This window comes from Rana temporaria, chromosome 4 (genome assembly GCF_905171775.1).
Source record: "Rana temporaria chromosome 4, aRanTem1.1, whole genome shotgun sequence".
Lineage (NCBI taxonomy): Eukaryota > Metazoa > Chordata > Amphibia > Anura > Ranidae > Rana > Rana temporaria.
Genome location: NC_053492.1, coordinates 358,610,997 through 358,624,551, shown reverse-complemented (window position 1 = coordinate 358,624,551; position 13,555 = coordinate 358,610,997). Strand labels below are relative to the sequence as shown.

General features: G+C 39.3%; 1 protein-coding gene across 1 annotated transcript in view; it reads right to left on the bottom strand.

Moving 5' to 3' along the window:
• The window catches only part of ADGB (androglobin), a 422,664-nt gene that overhangs the window by 129,843 nt on the left and 279,266 nt on the right, over nt 1–13,555 (bottom strand). The window contains exons 20-21 of the mRNA XM_040350874.1: nt 6,576–6,749; nt 3,518–3,653 (exon numbers count right to left, since the gene is read on the bottom strand). Of these exons, the coding sequence (XP_040206808.1) occupies nt 3,518–3,653; nt 6,576–6,749 (310 nt within the window). The remainder of the gene's footprint in view (nt 1–3,517; nt 3,654–6,575; nt 6,750–13,555) is intronic.

Sequence of the window (13,555 nt, the reverse complement as noted above, 5' to 3'; positions counted from 1 at the left end):
TTTCAAATATTTAGACATGGAAAAGTTCACTACTCCAACGTTTTATGCGCTTCCTAAAGTGCATAAAAGCCTGACTAACCTTCCTGGCAGACCCATCATTTCAGGTTGTGGGTCGCTAACTGAGAGAGCAAGCCAACTAATTGACGAATACTTGTACCCACACGTGAAAGGTCTTTTCTCCCATGTGAAAGACACCATAGAGTTATTAAAAATCATCGATGGTCTACAGATCCCCCAAGGTGCCTGGCTGGTGGCCATTGACATTGAGGCCCTGTATAACTCAATACCCCATGCCAGGGGTGTCAAGGTTATTCGGGAGTTCCTCTGCGAATGGTATCTACAGTAGACTCTTGGAAATATAACGAGTTTGTTATCGAATTGTTGGATTTTATTTTGACACACAATATTTTTGTTTTCAAGGGTTCCCACTACCTCCAGGTGCAGGGCGTTGCTATGGGGGCCAAATGTGCCCCCTCTTATGCACACCTGTACCTGGGGGGGGGGTGGGAATGGGACCTGTTTGCAGATGAAACTAAACACATCGATATATCGATGATGTTTTTATGGTGTGGGCAGGACCTAAGGAAACCCTGATTGAATTTCTGGATTAATTACAGGTAAATTCCTACAACCTGAAATTTACATACACTTTTGATTTGAAGAGGATAACTTTCCTGGATGTAGAAATATTCTTTAATGAAAAGGGTGAATCGTGCTCTACATTATTTCGCAAGCCCTCAGCTGGCAACAGCTTGCTTCATGCAAGCAGTTCACACCTCGAGCATTTAAAAAAAAGTATCCCTTATAGTCAATTCTTAAGGGTCAAACGTAACTGTACTTTAGACCAAGATTTTCAGAAAGAGGCGGACCTACTGCGTCAACGCCTCATGGACAGGGGTTACAGTAAGACCAGCCTGAAGAAAGCATTCAATAAAGTTAAGAATCTAAATAGACAGTCGCTAATTTACAAGCCTTTTTTTGAAAGGGTGAATACATTCACAAGGGTCATTACGAAATTCAGCTGACAGCATGCTAAGATATGTTCGATTTATGACAGGTTTTGGTATTTACTCACTGCAGATCAAAGGATATCTAGATTTATTAAACCACATCCAGAGATAACCTTTAAAAGATCTAGGTCATTGAGGGACAGTCTGGTGTCCAGTCACCACATCAACAGAGAGACCATTAAAAAACAAATACCAGTCGGTTGGAGCTCCTTTATGGATGGATAATTGAACAGTCAGAGAAAGGTGGGTGCAGCTCTTATATTTAGGTATGCCTGCCTAGGGGTCTGCGTAGCCTCCCTCTGTTATACTTCCTTTAGAATTAAATTATTGAATGTATTGTTACAGGCATCTCAAGAGGTTTTTGAATAATATGGTTGTTTCTCATCCCCCCTTACGGGAACTTTTGGCAATTTTTTAATTGAGCTGAACGATTTGCACACACAGAGACCAGGAGAGGATTGGTTCCATTGCAGTGACCTCCGTATCTCTATGAGGTAGGGAGCTCATAAGGAAGATTGCATTAGATCTATATATTCCTGCTGTTTTTTTTCCTTCCTTCTTCTTTCACATGCATGCCTTACCAATATTTGCAATGTACCTATATTTTTGTCGTAAAATAATATGTATATTTATGTGTATTGTTTCTTTTTCCTTACATCTAAAGCTGGATTTCTTTTGAAAAATTATTTAAAGTATCTCTTTGCGTCCAGTCCTGATGAAGCCTTAACGGCGAAACTGTTGAACAAAAATGGACGCTACTTTCAACTGTATACAATCCATCACTGTTACATGTTGGGTATTAGATGTATGCCTGTAACAGTCAATGAATAGTATATCAGTTTTTTAATTGCTGTTATTAATATAATTTTTATTTTTTATAATTTATGTTGTATTGACTCTAGCACCTTTAACCCCCCTGGCGGTATTCCCAAGTCCGACTCGGGGTTAGATTTTTGTGCTAGGATTGGTAACCCCGAGTCAGACTCGGGCTCGCCTCGCTGGATCCACAGGCAGTGTTTACTTACCTTGTCCCTGGATCCAGCGATGCCACCACGCTGTGTGAGCGAGCGGGACCTCGCTCGATTCACACAGCGTCCTCCTGTGCCGCCGATCTCCGTTTCCTGCAACGTTACAACGCACGGGAGCGGAGAACGGCGCCAAATTCAAAAACGTAAACAAACACATTACATACAGTATACTGTAATCTTATAGATTACAGTACTGTATGTAAAAAATACACACACCCCTGTCCCTAGTGGTCTGCCCAGTGCCCTACATGTACTTTTATATAATAAAAACTGTTCTTTCTGCCTGCAAACTGTAGATTGTCCATAGCAACCAAAAGTGCCCCTTTATGTCAAAAATGGTTTTAGAGCAGCTAGAAAACAGCGATTATAAATTATAGTCACTTGCAGAATTGTGCGATAGCGATTTGTGGGGAAATTCGTCATAAAAAAATAAAAGTAATGACAGCGACAATTCTGCAACTGAGCAAATTTCTGTGATTTTGAGTTGATTACATTATTGAATCATTTTTATTATAATTATATTATTATTTGTTATAATTATTTATTATATTATAATTTATAATTTTGTTTTTAAAAAAATGGTCATACCCGGGATGCCTACAAGACTCTTGTTTAGTCAGATTTAAGTGAGTTATTCCTAAAAATTACAGGCCTACAGTACAAATCACCAAATTTCCTTGCAAATAATGGTACCGCTTTCAGCACCTTTTTTCTGAAAGAATCATACCGCCAGGGAGGATAAAATCCCATATCCTGTTCTTTCAATATTTTTTTCCCCGTTTCCCAATTGCTCTCCTGTGTTGCCATCCCATCCCAGTGAAGACAGGTGTGGTCCATCACGATCAAGAATCGCCCCCTAAGCTATGATATGCAGTCACCACTTTGGTGCATGCATGTAGGGAGAAAGTGACTGCATATGCAAAAACTGTAAAAATATTATTTGTTTAAAAGAAGAAAACATGGCAACATTTTTTTTTTTTATGATAGACAGTGCTTTTGCAAACTGTCCTTTAATTAGGGTTTAAATCGACTAAGTCTAATGTATCCAATAGGAGCAGTCTGCTACCGGAGTTTACATTTCTGATCAAGAATGTTCTGACATCCAGTCGGACAGAAAATTGTTCTCACTACTAGTTTTCAGTCTCTCTCATTTCCCTATATTAAATAAGGGAGTGCATGCTAGGCCAGTGAACGATGAGAAAACTATAATGTTTTCTATGATTTTTCCTAGCATGTATTTGCTATTATTAATTGCCCGACAAGAAATGTCATATTCTTTTCTTAGTGACAGAAGCTGTCCCAACATAGATATATTGCTTTGCATTCTGCCATTCTGCATTCTAAGTAATCATTTCCTTGATTGTGATACATCATTACATGTGATGTTTTGACAATACTTGATTAAGCATTATTAGAAGTTGTGTGGGAAATTGCAAACTGATTTACCTAGGGTTGGATTTAGTACACTTTAATAAATACCTTGTGTAGAATGAGATTCTGGCGACAAATTAGTTGAAAAATCCAATGTGAAGGCTCGGAATGCAAATACCAAGTCAAGCGTAATTTTGTTTCCCACAGCTTCACTCATAAGTTTCCACAAAGCAATGTTAAAAGCCTAAAATAAAGTCCAAGTAAGTTCAGATTTAAGACAACTTAGATAAACAGAGAAAGAATCTGTTAATTATATAATGTACATATATTGAAACCTTTTTAAATGGTAAGCGTATGGCCCCATCAAAATACATTTTATTTTTCCCATACATAAGATGCTTGTTATTTTCAACCTTTTTACAGAAAGGCCTAGCTAAAGATGTGGCAGTCTGTGTATTGTTTCAGCTTAGCTTTAGGCTGGGTTCACATATATGCAAATTGGATGGAGGTTTTTCTGCATCCAATTCAAATGGGCGAGTGTGGTCGGCTCTTAATGAAGCTGGTTCAGACAGGTCCGGGGTGGCCGCGGAGTGGATTGCAAAAGGGTCCTGTGCGTGTTTGGGTCCAGTTCAGGTGCGAATTCATGAAAAAATTCTGACCCGAATTACACCTGAATGGAGAACAGACATGCATCGGGTCATAAACACGTGGCCGCACATATGTGAACGCAGCCCTAATCACTTATCTGGTACACACAACAGGATGATAGCGGGGTCTGCCATAGAGAATAAATCCTTGCCCCTGCAAGTTATGATTAGTGATTCATTTTTGCTTTCAGTGAGAATACACTTCTTTTTTTCTATGTATTGTGAAGGAGGTGGGTGCTGTTGTCAGAATACAATGTTCCAGCAGGGGAGAATACCTCAATATACCTCGCTTTTGGCAGATTGAAGAAAACAAACAAACTATGTTTGGCCAGATACTTCTGGGCAATATTTTTAATTGTTAAACCCAATACATATCACCTCCGTTGACAATACACCGAATATGTATTAATGTGTGCCAAGTGCTTATATACAGATATTCTTCTCAGAAAAAATGCAAAAAAAAAACATATATATATGTGCTATACACGTATTAGATAGCGCTCTTATTAAGCATGCATTCCCCTATATCATATTCAAAGAATCACTACCACAGAAACAAACAAATATTATAATGACCACAAAGAAATTTGAAATGTATATATGGGAAAAAATATACATGTGACAATTAGATAGAGGGGGCCAGATCCACAAAGAGGCGCCGTAACTTAACTATTCTGATTTAAGTTACACTGCCGCAAAATTTCTACCTAAGTGCCCGATCCACAAAGCACTTACCTAGAAATTTTCGGCTGTGTAACTTAAATCCGGCCGGCGCAAGGCGTTCCCAATTCAAATGGGGCGAGTCCCATTTAAATTAGGCGCCCTCCCGCGCCGGACGTACTGCGCATGCTCGTGACGTCATTTTCCCGACGGGCATAGCGCAAAATTACGTTACGCCGTGTTTTGTGAATCGCGCCGGGTAAAAAAAGTTGCGTCGAAAAAAAAAAAAAGATACGGCGGGAAAAAAAAAATGAAAAAAAAAAAAATCAGAGTCGCTGCAAAGAAGGGTCTACTTTTACAAGGTGTAAACAGTTTACACTTTGTAAAAGCAGCCCTAATTTTACGATTGCAACATAAGTATTTACGGAGATTTCACGAAGCTAAACCGCTTCGTGAATCTCCGTAAGTGCTCATTTGCATACGCGAAGCGGCATTTCGACTCGAAATGCCCCCAGCGGCGGATGCGCTACTGCATCCTAAGATCCGGCAGTGTAAGTCCCTTACACATGCCGGATCTTCTGCCTATCTTTGGGAAACTGATTCTGTGGATCAGTTCCAAAGATAGAAACAGGGATACGACGGCGTATCAGTAGATACGCCGGCGTATCCCTTTTGAGGATCTGGCCCAGGATTTCTAGATTGGTCCTCTTCTCATTAAAGTCCCAATATGCTAGCCAAGTGTTTTTTTTAAAACGATCAATGCTTCTCCCGTGAGATGTTAAAACACAACGTAATTTCACCACTTCAGTGATTTATATGGCCAGTTTTTCCCCTCATTACTGAATGTTTAACCCCCTGAGCGGTAATCCCAAGTCTGGCTCGGGGTGGAAATTCAGGACCAAAAGCGGTAACCCCCGAGCCAGACTCGGGACCGCCTTGTAGTGTCCACAGGCACAAGTTACTTACCTTGTCCCTGGATCCTGCTATGACTCCCCACTGTGTGATCGAGCGGTGTCCTCCTCGCTCGCTTCACAGTGCCAAGTGCCGCCGAGCTCCGTTCCCTGCGACGTTACGACACAAGGGGGCAGAGATCGGCGACAAATTTAAAAAAGTAAATAAACACAATACATACAGTATACTGTAATCTTATGGATTACAGTACTGTATGAAAAAAAAATACACACCGCCTTTGTCCCTAGGGGTCTGCCCAGTGTCCTACATGCACTTTTATATAATACAAATTGTTCTTTCTGCCTGGAAACTGGAGATTGTCCATAGCAACCAAAAAGTGTCCCTTTATGTCACTTGCAGAATTGAGCAATAGTGATTTGTGGGAAAATTCGTCATCAAAAAATTAAAAGTAATAATTTGTATTATTATTATGTTATTCGTTATTATTTATATGTATTTATTATATTATAATTTATGATTTTGTGTTTCAAATTTTATTATACCAGGGATGTCTACTAGACTCTTGTTTGGACAGATTTAAGTGAGTTATTCCTAAGAATTGCAGGCCTACAATATAAAACGCCAAATTTCCATGCAAAATAATAGTACCGCTTTCAGCACCTAAAATCTGAAATAATCATACCGCCAGGGAGGTTAAGGGATGTTTGGATTTCTTTTTAAAGCATGTGCTTCTAAAGACCTAAATTAAAGTTCACATTTATTTGGGAAAAAAACTGGTTACTTTGAAATTTCCTATAACTGTGTTGTCTTACTCTCGACTATAAACAAAAGTCCACTGAGGAAACCTTCTTAGCAACAAAGGCTCCCTGTTCTCTGCCTTGGGCTGGAAACATGTTTGCATGTTTCCTGTGTTTATAGGGTTATAATAAAAAGGTAAATATATTTACCTTGAAGTGTTCTTCGGTTTTTCCTAAGAGCTTTGATTTGGTTTGCCAAGGATAGTGGGCCAACTTCAATTCTTTAAAGGTACCGGCTAGTTCATTTTCATTGCTAAAGTTATGCATCACATTTATTATAGCTTTTATTATACTCATTGCCATCGACATAAAGCGGTAGCTTTCCTGTAATAAAAAAACAAAAGATAATTTTTTTTTTTTTGAACAGGGGACATTTTCTGTACAATCACAAATAAACAACAATACTCAGGCAGCATGCCAATGCAGAGATTAGCACTATAACCTTAAAATATCAGGGTCCTTAATTCAAAACCCCAATCTACATGGAGTTTAAATATTCACCTTCTATTGTGTCTTGGTGTGGGTGTTAATAAGTACATTTTTTAACTGAGACTTATGAGTACAACTGGAGATGTAATCAAAAGAAGGACATTTTATATCCACTTGATCTCCGGAAGATTTACCCCCCATTTTTTGGGATGCGGCACTGCGATACTTCAACTGACAATTTTGTAGTCATGCTTTCTTTTGGTGGTATTTATTCATCATTGTGTTTTTTATTTTTTGCACTATAAACAAAAAAAGACATACAATTTTGACAAAGAAAACACTATTTTTTACTTTTTGCTATAAAACATATCCAATAAGATTTTTTTTTAAATGTCTATATAAACTTAGGCCAATATGTATGCTGCTACATATTTTTGGTAAAAAAAAAAAAAGTCATAGCATCTACAAACTATGGTGTATATATACTGACATTTTTATTTAATTTAGTTGTGAGTTTTCTGGAGAAAAGTTAAATTGTGAATTAAACCTAAAATCAGTGCAAGGGACATAACTTACAGTCAGTAGGATGTGTCTCTTGTACTGATTCCTCTTCTATTAGTAGAAATCCTGTCACTAATCTGTTGACTGTTTTTATCTGAGGCATAACATTTCAAGGTGCTAAGCCCAGAACAAAATACAGGTGGTTTTGCTAATACATTAGTACAGTGCTGACAACAGGCTGATGTCAAAGTAAATGATGTCCGAGTAAACGGATGAATGGTAATATACTGTATGATTTCCACACAGAAGAAGCGCCTTTACCAAAAGTATTTATGTGGTGGATCTGTGAGAAAGGGTAAACAATGCAGGAACAGTTTGCCTTCAGACTCCACTTGCTGTCCACTTGCACAATTGCTGTGTCCACATTAACACAATGTCAACAAAGCTGTTATGAATTATTTCATAACAGGCCTTCAGCACATCAGAATTATAAAATTTTCAAATGTATACACCATAGTGTGTAGACTGTGGATGCTATAACTTTCACACAAACCAATAAAAATATACTTAGGCCCCTTTCACATATATATGTCGTTTTGACGGACTCTGTTTGCTCAGCAGGGATTGATCCGTCGATAGAAAGCAGAAAATACCGCGCTAGAAAAAACTAAATATACATAAGCTGCAACAACTAAGTGTTATACACACTAAATATACAAAGGAAAAACCGGAATTAGGCTTACCGGTAACTCTGTATCTAGAATATAAGAAGTGAAAAAATGCGCATACCAAAAAAAACTTAAAAAAGCAGCAAACTCAAAATGTTATACAGCATAAAAGTCAAATGTTAAAAAGTGGGAGTTGCGCTAAAAATAATAAATGAGTGACCATATAAAAATAAAAATAAAAAAGAGCTGAGCCAGAGTCAGCTCAATCGAAAGCCAAGATATAAAATCTCAATGTGTGTACATAAACAAATCAATAAAGAATATAATTGTAAAAAGTCCCCAAAAAAAGTCCAAAACACTAGGAAGTGAATCCAATTCTGTGGTTAAAGTTGGGACAATATCCAAGTGAAAGAATTCAGGCTTGACCCTTACCAGAAGTATAGATCCCAAAGGATCAAGAAGAGCCATCCATACTGTAGCCACAAATAGATCCTATGTGGAGCGATACAGGGGTTCCTACTTCCGTAGACTCAGCCCAGTGAGAAAAAGGAAAAAAGGAAAAAGAAAACAAAATAGTGCAAAAACGGATGATAGGCAAACACAGACTAACTCCCAGTGGCTAATGTTGACAGACACTGTGCAGTAAGGCTGGGGTCCCACCACCAAACGAACACACTGACCCTTACCAAAGATAGGCGACCCTCAAAGGATCAATTTTGCATGTCAGTGTGTAACGATCTACTGCAGGGAGACGCTTGTCAGGCAGGTCATTTTGATCCAGAGGTCAGGTAACCAGGAACCATGAAAAATATGCAAACTCTCATAGTGAAATACCATCAAGGTTTAATCGGTAAAAAAAGTAGAACACTTACAGTTAAGATGATTAAAAGCAGCAGAGATAAATTGTAGCCGGCCGGCAAACAAACAAACGAGGCACGTCCTCTGTACGCAGTGACGTCAGCACGCCAACCTCCCAACGTTTCGTCTTCGTATAGACTTGGTCACGGGAATGAGGATGCGTGCCGCGTCACCGCGTTAAATACATGCGTTTCATGGGGCGTGTCAGATACCTGATCTTTAACGAGTGCAAGCCCGCCATCTTAAGTGAGGGAACCCAACTGGGCAGAGCCAAAACTCCAATGGTAAGGCGGATGTTGCCCCGGGACACAAACAAATGTTGAATGCGCTATACGCGCGGACATTACAAAAAAAACTATAAAGTTGTTAAATTAACAAAAAAAAAGGAAGGGGTGTTACAAAACCTGGTCCAAGATGATTGGACAAACGGTATAGTTGTAAACTAATACAAGAACACCATCCGGGCTTCCTTACAGCGGGTTTAGCAACCCCAATAGGGAGGACAAAAATCTACAGCAGCAGGCTTGCAGACATCAAGTCACAACATCAACACTATACAGAATTATGATGAATAACCAGGCAGTGTAGATAATATATTACACATACTGTAACAGACATAATATATATAAGCGGTCGTGTTAAAAATCGACATAGCAGTGATTAAAATACATTAGAAAATTTGTGTGGTCAGACTGTCATAAATCAATCTAACAACAAAAAACACAAAATGAACCTACATATGTGCAAAATTAACACATGTCAGACTGGGACATAAAACATATTCTGAAGAATAGCCCATTGTGCAGATGTGAAAAAATATATATAAAATAAAATATAAAATAAAGTAAAAGTAAAAATAAAAATGAAAAAATAAAATAAAATATAATATGATATAAAGAAGTGCAATAAGTTACTTCTAAATAAGGTGACACTGTTCTCAATGGAGATTCATAGTGTAGCCTAGTATTTATAACGAAAACCTCAGTGTCATGATTGGTGCAGTTACGCTTCAGCCTAAGGAACTGCCCCTTAGGTACTGCCCCTAGCCAAGTTTTGTGATGACAGCTGTCATTCGGAATGAATGAATTTCGATCTGAACTTTTGAAGTAGGTCGAGGTGACAAATTGGTCATTATCCATTGAGATAGTCAGATCTAAAAAATTAATAGTTGACTGACTGGCTTCATGTTTGAGCACTATGCCTCTATTGTTCCTGTTCAAAAAGGACATGAAGCAGGACAGCTCAGCCTCAGACCCTTTCCATAGGAGGAGGACGTCATCAATATATCTGGCCCACAGCATTATCTGGGGCCTAGAAGACACATCGACGACGTCCTCCTCCCATTTGGCCATAAACAAATTGGCCAGACTGGGGGCGTATTTAGCCCCCATCGCAACTCCGCGGTCCTGTCTATAATATTGGCCATTATGCCAGAAGAAGTTATGTGTAGCTGCGTATTGCAGCAACTCCATAATGAAAGAGATCTGGGCCAACAGTAGGCTGATGTTGTGTCACTCTACACGGTGATCCCACATAATTTGGGATTGGAGGCGGTTTCGTTTTTTCTTGAAAGAGATTCGGGCCTACCGTTGGCCCAGATCTCTTTCATTATGGAGTTGCTGCAATACGCAGCTACACATAACTTCTTCTGGCATAATGGCCAATATTATAGACAGGACCGCGGAGTTGCGATGGGGGCTAAATACGCCCCCAGTCTGGCCAATTTGTTTATGGCCAAATGGGAGGAGGACGTCGTCGATGTGTCTTCTAGGCCCCAGATAATGCTGTGGGCCAGATATATTGATGACGTCCTCCTCCTATGGAAAGGGTCTGAGGCTGAGCTGTCCTGCTTCATGTCCTTTTTGAACAGGAACAATAGAGGCATAGTGCTCAAACATGAAGCCAGTCAGTCAACTATTAATTTTTTAGATCTGACTATCTCAATGGATAATGACCAATTTGTCACCTCGACCTACTTCAAAAGTTCAGATCGAAATTCATTCATTCCGAATGACAGCTGTCATCACAAAACTTGGCTAGGGGCAGTACCTAAGGGGCAGTTCCTTAGGCTGAAGCGTAACTGCACCAATCATGACACTTTTCGAGAACAAGCTGAAATTTTAACTCAACGCTTTATAGAAAAGGGTTATTCCGCAGAATCTCTTCATGAAACTCTGGAAACGGTCATCAACATCGACCGAGAGGAGTTACTTAGGGTAAAACCCAAAAAGGACACAGCGGCAGATTTTAAGACCCCCTTTGTGACTGACTACTCCTGCCAGCATGCTAGCGTGAAAAAGATAGTAGCTAAACACTGGCATATTTTGAAAAGCGATAAAACTTTGAGTAAAATTATACCAGACAAACCACAGGTGGTCTTTCGGGGGATACAACCCCTTAGAAACAAATTGGCACCTAATGTCCTCGACCCACCAGAAATTCAATCTATGTTTTTGTCTGGGCTTGTGGGCTTCTTCAAATGTGGCCGCTGTAACACTTGTGCAGTAAATACAGATATTTCTAAGAGGACCACAAATTTCTGCTCCAGTCGCACGTCCATCAGTTACCCCATTGATACGTTCATCACATGCTCAACGATGGGGGTTATATACCTTCTCCAATGCCCTTGTGGGCTTCAGTATGTGGGGAGGACTAAGCGGGCCCTACACATACGTCTTAATGAGCATGTGACAAACATTTTGAGCGGTTTTCCAAATCACTCGGTTTCGAAACATTACCTGGTGACACATAATAAAAATCCCGCAGGTACAACATTTATAGGGATTGACAAGTTTCGGGCTCACTGGAGAGGAAATGATCTAGTCAGGAGCATTTCAAAATCTGAAATGATGTGGATTCATACGCTGAGAAGCTTTGAACCCCATGGACTCAACATTGAAGTTGATGTCAACTGTTTTATAGAAAATTCTTGAAATCAGCTTTTTCCTCCACACCCTTTGCCTATAACTTACACTTGTCCAACATTACTATTATTATTACGTTTGCACTTTGATTGTGGACACTTAATGTTCTTTATATTAAGAACTTGTCACTGAGTTCGTTTATATAAGAAATTTTTCTGAGGGCACTGAGGTTTTTGTTATAAATACTAGGCTACACTATGAATCTCCATTGAGAACAGTGTCACCTTATTTAGAAGTAACTTATTGCACTTCTTTATATCATATTATATTTTATTTTTTCATTTTTATTTTTACTTTTACTTTATTTTATATTTTATTTTATATATATTTTTTCACATCTGCACAATGGGCTATTCTTCAGAATATGTTTTATGTCCCAGTCTGACATGTGTTAATTTTGCACATATGTAGGTTCATTTTGTGTTTTTTGTTGTTAGATTGATTTATGACAGTCTGACCACACAAATTTTCTAATGTATTTTAATCACTGCTATGTCGATTTTTAACACGACCGCTTATATATATTATGTCTGTTACAGTATGTGTAATATATTATCTACACTGCCTGGTTATTCATCATAATTCTGTATAGTGTTGATGTTGTGACTTGATGTCTGCAAGCCTGCTGCTGTAGATTTTTGTCCTCCCTATTGGGGTTGCTAAACCCGCTGTAAGGAAGCCCGGATGGTGTTCTTGTATTAGTTTACACCTATACCGTTTGTCCAATCATCTTGGACCAGGTTTTGTAACACCCCTTCCTTTTTTTTTGTTAATTTAACAACTTTATAGTTTTTTTTTGTAATGTCCGCGCGTATAGCGCATTCAACATTTGTTTGTGTCCCGGGGCAACATCCGCCTTACCATTGGAGTTTTGGCTCTGCCCAGTTGGGTTCCCTCACTTAAGATGGCGGGCTTGCACTCGTTAAAGATCAGGTATCTGACACACCCCATGAAACGCATGTATTTAACGCGGTGACGCGGCACGCATCCTCATTCCCGTGACCAAGTCTATACGAAGACGAAACGTTGGGAGGTTGGCGTGCTGACGTCACCGCGTACAGAGGACGTGCCTCGTTTGTTTGTTTGCCGGCCGGCTACAATTTATCTCTGCTGCTTTTAATCATCTTAACTGTAAGTGTTCTACTTTTTTTACCGATTAAACCTTGATGGTATTTCACTATGAGAGTTTGCATATTTTTCATGGTTCCTGGTTACCTGACCTCTGGATCAAAATGACCTGCCTGACAAGCGTCTCCCTGCAGTAGATCGTTACACACTGACATGCAAAATTGATCCTTTGAGGGTCGCCTATCTTTGGTAAGGGTCAGTGTGTTCGTTTGGTGGTGGGACCCCAGCCTTACTGCACAGTGTCTGTCAACATTAGCCACTGGGAGTTAGTCTGTGTTTGCCTATCATCCGTTTTTGCACTATTTTGTTTTCTTTTTCCTTTTTTCCTTTTTCTCACTGGGCTGAGTCTACGGAAGTAGGAACCCCTGTATCGCTCCACATAGGATCTATTTGTGGCAACAGTATGGATGGCTCTTCTTGATCCTTTGGGATCTATACTTCTGGTAAGGGTCAAGCCTGAATTCTTTCACTTGGATATTGTCCCAACTTTAACCACAGAATTGGATTCACTTCCTAGTGTTTTGGACTTTTTTTGGGGACTTTTTACAATTATATTCTTTATTGATTTGTTTATGTACACACATTGAGATTTTATATCTTGGCTTTCGATTGAGCTGACTCT